The 15,938-nt window shown below is 36.8% G+C and overlaps 3 protein-coding genes across 9 annotated transcripts in view; 1 reads left to right on the top strand and 2 right to left on the bottom strand.

Moving 5' to 3' along the window:
• Positions 1-4,284, top strand: part of LOC140778707 (protein OPAQUE1) — a 33,429-nt gene extending 29,145 nt beyond the window's left edge. For 2 of the 3 annotated variants that reach the window (XM_073123544.1, XM_073123545.1), the window contains 7 exons: positions 1,598-1,668; positions 1,761-1,860; positions 1,925-1,981; positions 2,059-2,115; positions 2,238-2,318; positions 2,393-2,475; positions 3,562-4,034. In XM_073123544.1, the coding sequence (XP_072979645.1) occupies positions 1,598-1,668; positions 1,761-1,860; positions 1,925-1,981; positions 2,059-2,115; positions 2,238-2,318; positions 2,393-2,475; positions 3,562-3,697 (585 nt within the window). In that variant the 3' untranslated portion in view covers positions 3,698-4,034. Of the gene's footprint in view, positions 1-1,597; positions 1,669-1,760; positions 1,861-1,924; positions 1,982-2,058; positions 2,116-2,237; positions 2,319-2,392; positions 2,476-3,561; positions 4,035-4,078 lie in introns of those variants that run through there. The other variant, XR_012107230.1, reaches the window with a different exon arrangement.
• Positions 4,285-4,583: 299 nt separating this feature from the next.
• On the bottom strand, positions 4,584-7,169 carry LOC140778718 (uncharacterized). Of its 3 annotated transcripts, XR_012107233.1 has the most exons (4): positions 6,766-6,906; positions 6,093-6,169; positions 5,882-6,011; positions 5,125-5,265 (listed from the first exon to the last, which is right to left on the bottom strand). XR_012107233.1 is itself a non-coding variant. In XM_073123561.1 (2 exons), the coding sequence occupies exons 1-2, from the start codon at positions 7,017-7,019 to the stop codon at positions 4,782-4,784; spliced, it is 738 nt and encodes a 245-aa protein (XP_072979662.1). In that variant the 5' UTR covers positions 7,020-7,169; the 3' UTR covers positions 4,584-4,781. The 3 variants fall into 3 exon arrangements, 1 of the variants encoding a protein (XP_072979662.1); XR_012107232.1 differs by lacking the exon at positions 5,125-5,265 and having other exon boundaries at positions 5,784-6,011; XM_073123561.1 differs by lacking the exons at positions 5,882-6,011; positions 6,093-6,169 and having other exon boundaries at positions 4,584-5,265; positions 6,766-7,169.
• Positions 7,170-9,499: 2,330 nt separating this feature from the next.
• On the bottom strand, positions 9,500-14,305 carry LOC140778719 (UMP-CMP kinase 3-like). Of its 3 annotated transcripts, none has more exons than XM_073123563.1 (10): positions 14,110-14,305; positions 13,112-13,177; positions 12,182-12,236; positions 11,915-12,032; positions 11,484-11,640; positions 11,273-11,353; positions 11,084-11,191; positions 10,316-10,387; positions 9,881-9,940; positions 9,500-9,788 (listed from the first exon to the last, which is right to left on the bottom strand). In XM_073123563.1, the coding sequence occupies exons 2-9, from the start codon at positions 13,151-13,153 to the stop codon at positions 9,932-9,934; spliced, it is 642 nt and encodes a 213-aa protein (XP_072979664.1). In that variant the 5' UTR covers positions 13,154-13,177; positions 14,110-14,305; the 3' UTR covers positions 9,500-9,788; positions 9,881-9,931. The 3 variants fall into 3 exon arrangements, with proteins under 3 accessions (XP_072979664.1, XP_072979666.1, XP_072979665.1); XM_073123565.1 differs by having other exon boundaries at positions 14,150-14,293; XM_073123564.1 differs by lacking the exon at positions 14,110-14,305 and adding an exon at positions 14,024-14,108.
• Between the last annotated feature and the right edge of the window lie 1,633 nt (positions 14,306-15,938).

Raw genomic sequence — 15,938 nt, forward strand, 5'->3', positions numbered from 1 at the left:
TCCTAATACACACGATTTAGCATGATGGTTTTTGAAAGAACAAAATGATTTCTCATGTCTGACAAAAAGAAAGATCTTGATCCCGACCATAAAATTTTTTGATATTGAAAATGCTCTGGTACTTGTAAATTTAGTTCCTTACTATTCAGGTTTTAAACAATTTTTGTATATTCTTAAAGTTGGCTATGAAATATCTTGGGTCTGTTCTGTTTGGCAGCATCTTTGACCTGCATAAGGAAATTTATCACAACCTACGAGGAAGGGGGAAAAGATTTCCCTATAGGTGCTTGAATAAACGTCCTAACAGTACAGTCAAGGTCTTGGCTTCTCTTAGCATGGTCATCTGATTAAACAATTGGGTGCTGGTTATCATGTCAAATGTTGCAGTCACCATCCTTTGTTACATAATTTGTTGATTTGCTGGTGAATTTGCATGGAAAACCCACTACATTCTTCTTTTCTATACACTGGCACAAAGTACAAAATTTTAGGGATAATTATGCCTGAACCCCTCAAACTATTTCCCATATTTTCATGTAGACCCCATATTTATTTTTCATGACTTATTGACCCATTTAACTATGTGACACCTCCAAAATGCCTCTTTCATTAGTTATCCATTAGATAGTTTTCTGTTGAAAAATATCACGTGACTATTACGTGATCAATTTTAGGCCATTTATGAAACATTTTATTCTTATTTTAGAGCAAGAAGAGAGAAAAATTGAGGTTAAGATGATTATTGGACCTTTTTGGTTAACACAATTAAGGGGTGAGAGATACTAGATAGTTGTGGAGGTCAAAATATTACAAAAATAGTAAATAAAGAGGTGTATGTAAAAGTGAGCTATAATTTAGGGCCTCTAGGCGTAATTAACCCAACATTTTACAAGTCAAAGGTGGAAAAAGTGTAAGTTTAACATTGGTTTGACGTATATATGATTTAGCTAATATATTAAACAATTATACCTAGACCTCCTATCTTGTTGCGCATTTCCATATGGACCATCATTTATTTTTCATGACACCCTTAACTTCTAAAATCTCCAAAATGCTCTTTTCATTAGTTTCCATTAGATTTTTCGTTAAAAGATAACATGTGTGTCATGCAATCAATTTAAGCACTCTGGGACCCATTTTACTTTTAGTTTTAGAGAAAAGATAGGGGCAAAAATGAGAATAAAATGATCATTTGATGTTTATTATTAACACCATCAATGATGACAGATTTTTTAGAGTTTAGGTGTACCAAAAAAGTTGAGATGATGCATGTGAAAAGCAATATTTCAAGAGGTTTTAATGTAATTATTCTTATATTAAAGTACGCATTTAAAAGAAAGTAAGGAACGTTAGCTGTTACAACTTATAATCCTTTTGCTTTAGCGTATTCTCACTTGTGTTACATGGGCATGCACTTTATTAAGTGAATTACTTTTATTTGGACAGGGTTAACTCTTGTTATGTGGTTGAGTCTTATGTAGGATGTGAGCTTTCATTTGGTTCAACCATTACTTCGTCATTGTACACAGTTTTCTTGTTCTCGATGCTACAGAAATCTGTAATTGCTTTTTTTAATATTATTAAATAAATGGTATAGGTGCCTTCTTTTTTCATTCGCAAGCTCATCACCCAGCTCTTCTCATTCATCAATATCCAGCTTTTTAATAGGTACAAGCTTATCTGAAGGTTAAAGAACTCGCATTAGTTAAACGAAAGCTCCATACTGTAACCACTAATCCATACTCTCTCACTTTCATTAGTTTGCTTCTTCGGCGTGAATGTTGCACTTTCTCCAACGGGGAGTATGTGAAGTCTGGGCTAGCACTGCTGGAGAAGTGGATTGCTGATGTCACAGAAGAGGTGACTACTAATTTTCCAGCTCTTTTGCTATTTTTTCACAAGTTTAATTTGCCCCTCTCTTTAGTTTGCAGGGACCTCTTGGCATGAGCTTAATTTCATTAGACAAGCTGTTGGCTTTCTGGTATTGCAGTCCTTACAGAAATTAACAGATTCTGATTCTTGAGGTCTAGTTTCTTATGTACTTGATGGATGAAACAGGTCATACATCAGAAGCGGAAAAAGTCTCTCGAAGAGATAAGGCAAGATCTTTGCCCGGTATGTTTACTTCAGCCAAATAAAACTTGTAGTGCTATTAATTTATTCTCAGTGAACTGATTCTCACAGCTCATAAAGTGATTAAACCAAGCAATTTTTTATTCTCATCTGAATTGGAACAGGCCTTAAGTGTTCGGCAGATTTACAGAATATGCACAATGTACTGGGATGACAAGTACAGTACCCAGAGCGTTTCAAATGAGGCCTGTATATGGACTTGAGATTTATGATTCCATATTCTTACTCTAAGTTTTGCTAACAGTGTTAAATATGACAGGTTGTTGCAACAATGAGGGAGATGGTTAACAAAGATTCTCAGAATGTTGTATCGAACTCATTTTTATTGGATGATGATCTAAGGTATGTTATTTCAGCTGATTTAGTTAGCTTTTGCTGGTCTGTGCCTTTTTCTTTTTCTTGAAATGTTAATGGGCTGGATTTCTTCAAAATCCAGATATAGTATACCTCGACAAAATCTAATAAAAATCTATTGTGGAAAACAATTATGTCTATATGTAGTACGTTGATGAATATACTCCTTCTGCAAAAATTCCACCGGGAGTATGAATGCACCATGCTACTTCCTAATACTCAGAGAAAAGGATAAGCATAGCTCACTTGATTCTTTGCCTGCCTCAAGTCTTCCAATTTTAAGGGTCTGAGAGTGATTTTCTGTTCATTGCCCACTTCACTTCTTTGTGAAGACTCTGCTGCAATTTCGCCTTTTCAGCATTCTGCCTTCTCTCCTGAGCCACAAAGTTCATCACACTTGAGAAGCCAAAACAAGTTAAAGAATAAATATCATAGTTTCCAGACTTGATGAATCAAATTATGCAAAACAAGATAGAATGGCAGGGAAAAAGTACATTTGATGTATCAGAATACGAAACTGAAGATTTATGTTCTAAATTAGCGGACAGTCAACATAATAAGGGGCAAAGGAATTCCACTGCTTCAACTCATTCATCACAAACCTTCAGTGGCAAAATTAGCGGCAACCTGAATCATGATTTATTTTGAACAGAATTAGCTTAAAAAGGCTGGTTCAGTTCAGTAGTTCTCAAAGAAATGCCTGAATGATTATGCATAGTAGACTCGTTTACATTGAAAATGATGGCTAGAGTAACTGATTTGGGTTGAACTGGGTTCATCTAGTTGGTCCAATCCAATGTTGCTAAGCTTTGTCTGAAACTAAAGCATTCACATGTAGTTGCAACTGATTTTGAAATTCTAGATGCTTGGGTGGACGTTTGGTTTATTTGGCTATTGGGAAAGTTAGGTATTTGCCTACTAGGCTTGCTGTCCATCATATCTGAGGGGTCTTCCTAGCATTGTCCTACAACCTAAATTGACCTACCTTATCTGTATTGTCTCTAAGACATGCTTTATGAAATGTGAAAGCAGTTTGTTTGACTTCTCATTATTTGCACCTTTTATTTGCTGCAGCATACCATTCTCCACAGAAGATATATCAAAGGCTATTCCAGTAATAGATCCTACAGGTGTTGAACTTCCGCAATCGTTGTCTCAGCTTCCGGCTGCTCAGTTTCTAGTCTGGCATCCAGAGCTCCTGCCAGCCTAGTTGAAGAGCAACATGTAACTAATGTTAGATGTATTATGCTACTCTGTTGCACTGCAACAGGGTTTGTAAAGAATTGCAGACGCACGTATCCGGCTCCAGCAATTTGAAATTTGGAGATTGTTGCAACAATTGTTGCTCCAACGATTCACATCTGAGTACCATGTCAAGGCTGCGGACTACGGTCGACTATGAAACTGTAACACGCATGTGTGGCCATATTTATTTCGTGGCCGGTCATTCCACTTAATCATTGTTGTAAGTTGAGAGAGAACATGAAATGTAATCCTTGGTGTAAAACGTTTCACTTTTATTATAGCAATGAAATATGTGGTCTTATTTATTAAATGTCTCTGCTTTGGTTTTTTTTTTTTCTCTCTCAAGGTTGGAGCTGCTGATGAATCCTTGATTTATGTCTGATTCCCACCCAAGCTGCTAATGATTGTTTTACTGGGGCACTGGCAGCGGCACACTATTCGACTAAAGTAAGTTTTCTTTCGTCTTGAGATAGTTCTGATCTGCCAAGTGAAAAACTGGTAACCTATGACCAAAATGCTCAAAATTAGACACAGTAGCTTGTCGAGTATCAAGTTGGATTCGTATTCTAGTCAATGTGCTTGCCTCTGATGTCTCTGATGTATGTTTTCCATCAAACGGCCTGTCATTGAAGGATGTAACAACATGCGAATGTGAATTGATGAACCGATCTTGAGATACAGAATTTTGTACTTTGATTGCCATATCAGAGGTTTTTCAAGATGATCAATCTTCCAAGCTGTGCACATAATTAAAAGCTTCTTGGCCACAAGTTATAAGTCTCTACATGAAACAACTATGAAACAATTATTTTTTTTGGGGTGGGGTGGGGGGGGGGGGGGGGGGGGGGGGGTTAAATCTTAATAGAATATAATTAAGCAAAAGGAAGTTGTACATCAATATCACTAATAAGGAGACGTAATGAGGCTGATCGCTCATTCCCAGCATTATAAACATCCCTCCAACAACCTCCCAGTTATTACCTAACTACTACATGGCAACACGATCTACGAATGAAGATAGGCTACAAGGCAAACAAAATAATTTCAAGCTACTGAGTCCTCTTGTTCTTATCCATAGGAGCAAAAGAGCAACTTGAACTCGTTACTCGCAGATCCATCATCGAGAATGATCTTGCAGGAATTGATGATATATGAAGTGGGGAGGAACTGAGTGGTGAAGCAACAGCGGCAGTAGTATGGGGTTTTCCATGTGGGTGAAGGGGAGGAAGCACCCTAGATGGCTCATGCTCTTCTTCGCTGCTATCGCCAATGCTGCCTGAGCTGCACCTGCCAATGGGAATTGTCGTGCTCCTGCTGGAATTTGTGAGTCTCTTGGCAATGCCACCTTCCATGGCAATCAACTGTTCCTTTCGTGGCTTGTCACACATAATACTGAGAGAAAGTAGATTTTTCCGCTTCCTGCTGTAGGCATTCTCTGGCTTACTGAGGTCCTTAGCAGAAGGAGATGAAGATACATCTCCAAGGTAGGTGAAAGATTTAGATTTGCCACAGTAGAACCTGGATATGCCACGCCTGCCAAAAGTGAAGGAATCACCCTTCAGTAAACCACAGACAGTAACATGATTATCTATAAAATGCAACATTTAACTATCTCTTTGATGGATTATTTAATGAAAACAAAAAAAATCAAATCATGAGTGAAACAGAGACATTCCACAATTGGACTTATGAGAGGACAGATCCTTGTTAAAGCAAGTATTATGACAGCAACGGATCACAACATTTATACAACTAATAAAAAGTTCACATATAATTCATTGTAAGAAGCATCCAACTGTGAGTATAGAACAGCAAGATATGTTTGATAGTGTACTACATGCATCATATTTAGGTCATGCATGTTTTAGGACCATCTGATAGGCTGTTACAAGGAAAACACAGTTTCTAGTCCATATCTGTTGTAATCTCTGCAACTCAAATGAGGTACCAGCTTATGCAATATATACATACATGCTACATTAGTGGATAATAAGATATGCAAGCTGATCTTTCTCAACTTAGTTTTTACTCAATGAAAAACTTTTGCAGTATGCATCAAAAGAACCCATTTTTATAAATGTCAATCTAGTTTAAACAGCAACAAACAACATTCCGACAAATATATGCAGCATCTCTCTTGGATGCATACAATGTGTTCCAAAGGCTAATAAGAGGGTTGATATTGCTAAACCAGCTTCCATGCCTCATGGTGCATGGTATGTTATTAACAAAGAGAGGACCTTCCTTCTACCTGCCAGTGGTCGAATCAAAGTTTCATCCTGGCGCAAAAAAAGAAAAATAAAATAAAGAATGGTTCTGAAAGGAATAGTTTAGGAGCATTATCAGATCTTGGTACTCACATATGTCATGTATTAAGGCGCTTGTACAATCACAAATCAAACCCAACATAATCCATGAAGAAGTGATGAACTATTTGCTGCCAGACATCACCAGTCACCATAGATGTACCATTAGCATAGCCAAGTTCCAGCCATTAAGGTTTCAATAAAATGAGATGTGAATCAACAATAAAATTTACAAGAAATAGAGGATTTGATTTTTTAAATCTCGAGAAAGATCTATTTTGAAATGATGTTCCATAACCATCAGATATTTCATTGCAAAAGTTTAAGCACATGCACGAACTCGAGGCACCAGAAAAGTAAATTATTTTCGCACAAAATAATTTATGTATAAGAAAGAGAAAACCCAGTTCAATCATAAGCGAGAAAATTGTATCAAATAAAAAAGTATGAAAGAATGATAACTAGAGCAGGTAATCAGCAGAAATTTCAATGAGAAAAATTAGCTTTTTCCTGCGGCCAAAAAGAAGGTATCCGTCGAAGAAATTCTTAATGTACACCTCATTTCTCTACCATGCTCGACCAAAAACACCACCACAAGGAAACTCCCAGAGATCGTCAAAAAAGTTATAAAAAATGCAACTTTCTCACATTAATTGCGTCAACACGACCAAATTAGAAGAAAAAATATGAAGGAAACTCCAAAAACGACCCAAGTTACGATCTTCACCTCATAGGAAGTGACTCCTCCAATGCATCCATCACATCGAGCGGCCCCTTGTACAAGCTCTGCACCTCCCCCTCCTCGCCGTCCGATCCCGACCCCGCCGCAGAGCAATCGCTATTCTTCCCGATCGACGACGAGCTTGAAGTCTCCGCCGCCCCCGGGAGCGGCGGCTCCGCCTCGTAGACCGAGATGCATGTGACCCCTCGGACGAACCCCGACCGTCCGATCTCCCTCCCCCTCTCCAGAGCGATCGACATCCGTCCGATCCCCGTGTGGTCGAATCCACAGTCAGGATTCAACAACCTCACCTGATCTCTTCGATCACGAGAGCGCCATGACCATTACAGCTCCGACGAAAGGTATGAAACAAGCAAGAGAGGAAAAAGGAGACAGCTTTAGGGAAGACACAGCTACTCGTAGCTAATTAACAAAATATTTAGACAAATTTGTCAAAAACACCCTACATTTACCTTTATTACATTCATACCTCCTATTAGATATTTTATCATTTGCGCTCGCTTAAAATGCATAAAACATACTCTCGCCCATTAGTTTTTTCTTTTCTTAAACATCATTTACCTGAGTTAAAAATAACTGTAAATCTAAAATAACATTAATATTTTTTGCATAATACTACGAGTATTTTAGATTTTAGATTTTTATTATGTTAGCTACTACTGTGGAAATAATTAACTTCAATTATTTTTTGAAACATTAAAAGCAGAAAATAGATTGAATGATAAATAATCTACATGATTGTGAATGATAATTAAAGGTAAAGATAGGGTGTATATGATAAATTTCCAAAAAAAAATTAATAAGGGCAGCATTGGTGCTTACTTAGCTGTTACCAATAGTTAATTAGACTAAATTAAGGATGGGGATTAGATTAGAGTAACAGGTTGGGGGCCTTATCTGCTTATCCTCTCGTCCTCTGCTCGCTTATAAGTTAATACTAATACAATATTTGCCTAGTTCGAAATAACTATTAGTAACCAAGTCTATAACTATTGGACCAAAAGAATAGCCCCGAAAGACTAACCCAATCATTGTGGGTTTTTAGGTGAGTTTCTGGGGCAACTTTATGTTAGTGTCCGTAACCTAACCCAACTACGAGGGCCCATGACATGTCCAGATTGTGACACGTGTAGGATTGCATTACATGGACGGTTGATGGTGAATCTCCCGGCGTTGATCCCGAACTCATCATCTCAAGCTTATCCAAACTTGTACGGCCCGAATAAACGATGACTCCACCGTGACAAATGCTTATGCTTATGCCTTCAATAATATATTAGATAAAGATTTTTATTTTTATACTCACGATGCCGATGACTAGATATAAACCGAACAAAAGATCAAACATTCTTAAATATAGAGACATTTAGGTTCTACCGAACTTTTAGAGTCTAGTTTAGACTTTAAGCTATATGTGTTGCCGAATAATTGCTCGAAACTAAATACCGCCGAGGTCTACTCCAAGTCGTTGCGTTGTCGAGCTATTCCTCCAAACTAACAGCACTGTCGAGCCATCAACTGAATCACCAAACCACCAAACTATTAAATAATTTCTTTGGAATTAAATCTATGACCTTCCTGATCATAAGGAAATACCTACTAACTCTAATAAAATTGGTTGGTCATATATAAGATAAGATAAGATAAATCTCGAAAAGAAAAAGAAAATAGGTCAATCGCGAGATGTATTCGATGATGATAAATATAACATTTTGATAAGTTATAAAATAATTTTTTATAACTGTGGCAGGAGTTTCAATCAGACGGCTCTGAGATATTTTTGGGGACCATCTTCCCCTTTTTGGTTGATCGTGACGACTCTTATCCATCGATAAGATAAACCGGAACAGTGCATAGAGCTTTATATGCGGGAATGGTATCCGCCGTCGAATAACGACTGCACTGTCTGCACACCAATTTTAGTCAAAGTAGAATCTGCTACTAAATAATGGTGACAAGTGGTTGTCATCTTAATGTTATCGAGCAAGCCAAAGGAATCATCCACCCAAAACTAAGGGATCTTCTATCACTTTTATTAGACTCTTAATTTTGGATCATGTATTAAGACCTTATCCAATCTATATGTAGAAGTTGGTCACCATAGTTGCATATTCTTTAAGTATGACATTAGAAGCCCTCATATTATCTGCAAATGAAGTAGATTATGGCAGATTTTTTTTTTTTTTTGGGGTTCTTTTTGTTCTTTAATGGCTGGAACAATGAATGATGTCATCAGAAGATCTAAATAGAGATCCACAGGAGCCCCAAAATTATTATCTATCGAGCCATGAGGATGTGGTGGTTTCACATCTTGCCTTTCGTTTTCGATCGTCGGCAGAAGTCCTTATCTCCTCAGCTTTTTGTTGATGGCGAACCAAACTATGTCTTAAGCGAGACAAGTGGGACATCATAAATAGACCACATCATCTCATCTCCATTGTTGTACACAAAATTGTGAGCAGTGACTACGTTAACAACATCTCAGGCCACCAAACTGCTCTTATTTCCTTAGCCGAAGGATGGCAATCACTGCAAGGATTGGTGATGGATTAGGTTAGGTTTACTGGGACCATTTGGCAGCCCTAGTGTCCGAGACAAGCACAATGGACGGCTCTTATGGCTCTTCTCTTGCAGTAGCAACCTAAACGATGCCATAATAAAGCTTTCGCTACTTATTTATTTATTTGTTATATAATACTCTAAAACTAATAGCTGCAGACAATAAAGTTCCTTCCATTGTTTGTGTGTACAATCTGGTTACAACTATTAAGCCCCTCCAGAAAAGGGTTTATGATGATACAAACGATTTATTGACAATTCAAATAAGTGCATTGGCAAATATCATAAACCGGGCTATCAACGATATATTATTAAGATCACCTCAGAAAAATAAATCAACTCCATGGTACAAAGACAGATAAGTGAGGTGTAATTTGTTCTATTTATTTAGTGTATATGACCTCCTCCTTTCCAAAGCTTATGTGACATTTGGATTTTTGAAGAATAACCTGCCAAATAATGATTTAGGAGCATTAAGTGTTGATTGCAAATATATAAAGAAGAAGAGAAATTCGAAATAAAAAAACATAGGAGTGTGTACCTTTCACAGTATTATTAATTTCCCTATAATTCTTGCTGTTTCTCCAACTCCCTAAGTAGCCTGTGAGAGAAAATAAGAAGAGGTAGTAGATGGATCAAAGGATTTTGGTAGAGTATTACGTACTGCATGATTGACATCCTCTATGTGCTGGTAAAAGATCTTCCTAAGCGTTCAGACAGCCCAACTAATATGCAAGTTAATCAGCTAGCATGAACTGATGCGGGCATAAAGCAGCATAGGTTACTTTATATGAGTTGACTATTTTCTTTAACATCATAGTAACAGTTTCCGATGTCAAGGTTGAGATGCATGCATGTTTAATCTTCCATCTTAGATTTGACTGGCAGGAAACAAGATACATGCATATGCAATTAAGCATCTACTGAAACTTATTTTGCAATTTCTAATGTTATATGAGAAGATAATTGCTCTTACCTTTTCATTAAATGAGGAGAAAATAACTTTTACGTCCTCAAAAACATCTGAAATAGGTTTCCCAGCATCAATCTGATAAGATGAAACAGTTAAGTCATTCTCATTACAAAAGCATGCAATTGAAAGATCAAAGTATTATATATATCATATTAAATAGACTACTTTTTTTAAGTTAAAATTATTCATCTTATTCTTCTCTCTTACTCTCTATGCCTCCTTTTCTCCCTTCTCATCTCACAGGTTCTCCTAACTTCCTGTCCCATCTTTTCTTCCTATGATTGCTATACTATCTCCCTTTTTTACTATCTCCACAAAAGGTTACATTTGATGAAGGCCTCAAGGAGTACAGCGGCTCCACCGAGACCCAGGATCTGCTGCCTATCCAGAACCACTCTTCTGGTTCATCTCTCTATTCCCCTCTGTTTCCCATCCTTCACAACCTCAAATAGTTGGTTGAAAGTCAAAACCATGATTTAATTTTTCCGGTGTACTTGGTCTGGCTTGAGCCTGAAGCTGCCTGAATAAGGCCCATCAGGTTTATCATGCAGGTTGCAGATAAATATTACACACTAGAGGGATACCATTGTTGAAGTAAAGACATAGTTCAATCTATAGATGAAACTTGTGAGACTAGTAATTTTCCAACAGTAAATACACGGACACGATATACATGAAAAGGGAAAAGAAAAGAAGTACACGGACACAAAGTACTCTTGCAAGTTGAAACTACTTTTACCATATTATAATATTAAATAAAAAGAGAAATACCTTCTTAACCTTGCCCTTCGAGTCGTAATATTCAATCACAGGTAAACTGGATTCCACAAAAACTTTGAATCGCTTCCTGATCGTCTCAATGTTATCATCAACTCTTCCCTATGAAACCAACAGCAGAAAGAAATGTCAGAGATGAACTATAAACAACAGAAACTTTTTATAGGTTGCCGTCAACCTCACCTCATTACGGTTCAGAAGACGCTTCTCCATCTCTTCCTCAGAACACTCAAAAAATAATACAAACTCAGGTACTATCTTTGTCTGTAACAGAAAGAGATAACATTCTTAGATTCTCTTTACAGAAAGAAAGGAATAAAACTAGCAGAACAATCGGTATAAAGAGAAATAGGTAGTTAGTATCAAATAAGAAATGCAGAATAGTCAAACTTACAACTCTCTCAAATGCAGCACGATTTTCTTCATTCCTAGGGAATCCATCAATGAGAAATTTGTCATTTGCATCTTCAAGCATAGCCCGTTGTAAAAGCTTTATTGTTACCTCTGAGGGAACAATCTTTCCCTCCTTTATCATGTTTTGGATCATGGTACTGTAAGAAATAATATTATAAACTTAAATTAAATATCAAATAGAAAGTATAAAGAATTAGAATGGAATTGAAGGAAACTTTGTCTAACAGAAGAGAAACTCTGCTTTCAAGTATTAAACTGGCTTTTCAAGTATAAAACTGGCTTGCTTTCAAAACCTTGGCAACCATGAAATTGTCATTAATTATCGCTAAAAGAAGAACAATATGCATTAATGAGCAACTGCAGAATCAGTAATCATGTTTCTATTGTTATAATAATGGTGATTGAAAGTACCCATTCTCAGAACCGGATTTTATTTCTGCCCGCAGAAGATCGCCGGCACTAAGATGAGTAAACCCAAAGTTTTGAACGATATTGGCACATTGGGTACCCTTACCACTACCAGGACCACCTGTAAGTAAATCAGATTTTGTCAGATCCAATGTTTTTGATCTGGACTAACAGCATAATTAACATACTATAGTATCTAAATGTTGGAAGAGAAATATGGAGAGAACATTGGGAAATCAACCGAAACATGAATGAAGCAAGAAACCTCACCTAAAACAAAAATGACTGTCACTTTCTTGTTACCCAGGATGTTCTCATTGTCATCCTGCAAATAAGTAGTAGTTAATTACAGTAGAGAGGGATAAAATTAAATTAAATATCTTGATTCACATAAATATGATGCTGTTATAACAATAAAGAAGGATGAATAATAAAAATGAAGTATTGTGATTTAGTTCTTGATTGATATCAAATCTATTTCTTTATGCATATAAAGTGTATCTTGGAAACTTGTATCTCACGACATAGAGATAACAATATAACCATTAGCATCTTAGTACAAATGCTTCACACAGTAACTAGTGATACAAGATGAAGTAACAGGACATCCAAATTCTAGATCCATTCCATTGTAAAACAGATTGTCTTCTTTGAAGGTACAGAGTAAGTGGAGAAATATAGGTTGTTTCTCAGCTGCTAGTTAGCTAAAATGTACAAATCCTTCTATTTACACCTCAACCTCATAGTTCTGTAAACAAAATTAAATATATATTAAAAAAAACTCATACCTCTGTATTGCATAAGTGTCAGTTCTAACAAGCATATGATTCTTCATATTAAGTCATTCAGAATCATTGATTGCAATGCTATCCATGTCAAATTGTTAACTAAAAATTTTGTAATCATTCCTTCTGATCTGATATACAGGCATTACATGCAGAAGAAGGGAATCATGATTCAATAGATTGGTTTTATATCAAAAGAAAGCAGGCATGCACATACAGGCAAACATGTATTATACTTGTGTAAGAAAAGATACTGATTTGCATCATTTGTGTAGAAGGCAGCGTAGAGAATGCTTTAATATCTACTGCAAGTAAAGATTCTAAATGAAGAAAAGTAACTGAGCTGGAAATTAATCTTCCAGCTAGCTGTATCTTGAAATTTACTAAATATTTAGAATCTGAGATTATAGAGTACCTTGACAATTCCAACTGCAGAAGCTTCTACAACAGTCCCCATTTGTAAAGCTTTCAGATTTGTTACCTGAAAGGAAGTTTGGATTAATGTCAAACTCCTATCTCATAGGTGAATAAATAGAACCCTCGTTTATTTCTGTACGAGGTCAGAATGGCACTTGAGTAAGTTTATGGAGTAAATTCTATTAGAGTTTGTTGAATGAAATTTCTTTTATCTTATCTAAATGTTGACAATGCCAAATAGCTATTTGTCGGAAAGAATTGAAGGTCTTCCAATATAACTTTATTCACAAAGCTTACTACATTGTTTTCATACCATGATCCATGTTCCAACAGATAAATTTTTAAATGATGAGCACTGGAAGATACGAAGGCCACATCAAAGACATGCTCTTAACAACAACATCTCCTATTAACGATACTATTGAAAATACCACATTATTCTATTACCAAAAGTAATCCTTAAGAAATAACTCTCTAAAACCTTCTCTATCTAGAGATCTAGGTCAAATCAAGTAAAACACAAGTTTCTATACGGCAGAGAGAGGCTCTTTCCAAAGATTTGTGGAACTACACTTCCATCACTCTAATGAGAAAGAATCATCTGGAGGAAAACAATATCGACAAACAGATCTGGATCACAAATACTAACACATTTCTCACAATAGGAATCACCAATATGTTAAATTCTTAAGCCGTTACTTCATCAACAAATTGATATGTCGAAATTTGGATCTCTCTAACACCAGATCTAGACAAAATTTGCTCTAAAGTAACCATCAGCAGTAGAAGAAAGCAACAATAATCCCAATTCCACCAGATATATCATGCACAAAGAGTATAGGATCATTTTACGAGCCAAAGAACCATAATTAAACAACACGACCAACAAAATCAGGAAAAATGTGACAACCCAAGGAGATCATTGCACAAAGACAACATCGGCATTAGATCCGGAGAATGAGATAGGAAGAACAGATCAAGAGATGGAACCGGCACCTAGTAAGAGGCGAGAGGTTGGTGGAGCGAAGTTTCAGACCTCAATGGGAGAGAGAGGAAGAGAAGGATCAAGATCCAAGTTGCCCTTGGGAATCGAACCAATTCCTCTGATCTAGTGGACGTTATATACGCGCGCGCGGGGAGATCTTCCTCCAACTTGCGACGAATTCTTATTATTATTAAACGTTGAACCCTACAATACGAAAAAGCACTCACACTCACCATTTTACTATCAACTTTGTAGATCATGTTATGTTCATATATTATTTTGTAATTAAAGAATCTAACGGATAACTACCTGAACATATATATAAATGAGTTTTCTATAGTTAAGAAGGCTAATATATTATGAAAAATATATGAGAAATATATCTTAGACGTAATTAATTTGCGATGAACGATTACGAGAGGGAAGATCGAGATGCTATCCCACGACTCGGCACGTTACGAACGTGAGGTAGTAGGTCGCGTTATGTGCTGCTTCCCCCTCCCTAATTACTTTTTGGAAAAGGATTATTTAAAATTCGGTATTAATAACGTCTTCAAATATTTGAAATCCATAAATTCTAAATTATCTCTCTCGCAAATCAAGTTGTTACAGCTGTTGTAGTTATTTGTTTGGGATGGGTTTGGTTGAATATGATTCAATTTTCATCAACGCCACCTAATTATATTAGGAGTAAGAATATATAAGGACTGAGAAGAGGGAGGGAGGGACAGCTAGATAGGGATTCTAAGGCCCTGGATCTCACTCAACAAGAGACCAATCCGTAACTAAGCAAGGCTTGGCGTCTGGTGGAAGAATATCTACAGCAGAGGGTGGCGAAGAGTAAATGCACCACTGTAAGAGCTCTGGTTAGGTTGAAGCCTCCACCAGCTAGTTGGATTAAGATCAACACAACGAATCCTTTAGGAAAGGTGACGACGACGCTCAAGATAGATGGAACCATGGAGTTGGATGCTGAGGCTTTGATCAAAGTGTTTGAAGGAAAGAAATCTGGACCGTGGAGAATTAGGGGTGCTGGACTTTAATTACTAGTTTTTTAAAAGTTAAATCCCTTCATATCTATAGGAAAGAAAATCGAGCGACAGATTGGATAGCCAATTTTGGTAGAGAGGGCAACCTAGTATGTTTGTTGTGGAGGGGATAACCCTACCCCACCTGATTTTGATGTTTTGATTAATTTGGGCATAAGGGGTATCACCAGGACCACCATTGTAAAATTTAGCTGATTTCAGCTCCTTCAATCGAAAAAAGAATATCCGTAACTAAGGTGCATATCGTCCAGATTGCTCAAAAGCTTAGGACATACTTCTTGCCATCACCTGGTGGATAATTTAGAGGGAATTCTCGCCCTGCCTGTTTCCTAGTCTATCTTTCACCCCGTTGGTGAATACTAAACCATTTGAAGTGAAGTGATTCGAAAATGTATTGGGTGAAATTATAATATAATAAAATATGTTCTACGGACTCCAGAGCAGTATTACGAACAGGACAGACATGTTCAGTAGACAAGTACACATTTAACTAGAGGAGAATATAGTAAAAAAAATTTGAACTGCTACCCAAAAATCCACTATAGTAATATGCATACCTCTTTTCAAAGTTGTGCTGCATTCTTTGAAAGTGAGACTCGTTTTTCTATCTGCAGGTCTTGGCTATCGTTAAAATATTTCATTATCTGATGAATGAATTCCAGAAGCGGAGATTCTGACAAATATCATAACATCTTTAAGCCTTACAATCTGTCATTTATCCGACATAGATGATGCTGCTCTGTTGGTCTCTGGCTCTGGCATCAGTTGCCAAAATATCACCAATGAAGCAA

Source organism: Typha angustifolia, chromosome 15, assembly GCF_048772165.1.
Source record: "Typha angustifolia cultivar Huaian chromosome 15, ASM4877216v1, whole genome shotgun sequence".
NCBI lineage: Eukaryota > Viridiplantae > Streptophyta > Magnoliopsida > Poales > Typhaceae > Typha > Typha angustifolia.

Coding starts and splice junctions, on each gene's coding strand:
- LOC140778718 (XM_073123561.1), bottom strand. CDS start 7,019: ATGTCGATCGCTCTGGAGAGGGGGAGGGAGATCGGACGGTCGGGGTTC. Junction 5,266..6,765: donor GAGGAGTCACTTCCTATGAG/GTGAAGATCGTA, acceptor CACTTTTGGCAG/GCGTGGCATATCCAGGTTCT.
- LOC140778719 (XM_073123563.1), bottom strand. CDS start 13,153: ATGGGGACTGTTGTAGAAGCTTCTGCAGTTGGAATTGTCAAG. Junction 11,641..11,914: donor AAATCCGGTTCTGAGAATGG/GTACTTTCAATC, acceptor TATTTCTTACAG/TACCATGATCCAAAACATGA. Junction 10,388..11,083: donor CGAAGGGCAAGGTTAAGAAG/GTATTTCTCTTT, acceptor TCATCTTATCAG/ATTGATGCTGGGAAACCTAT.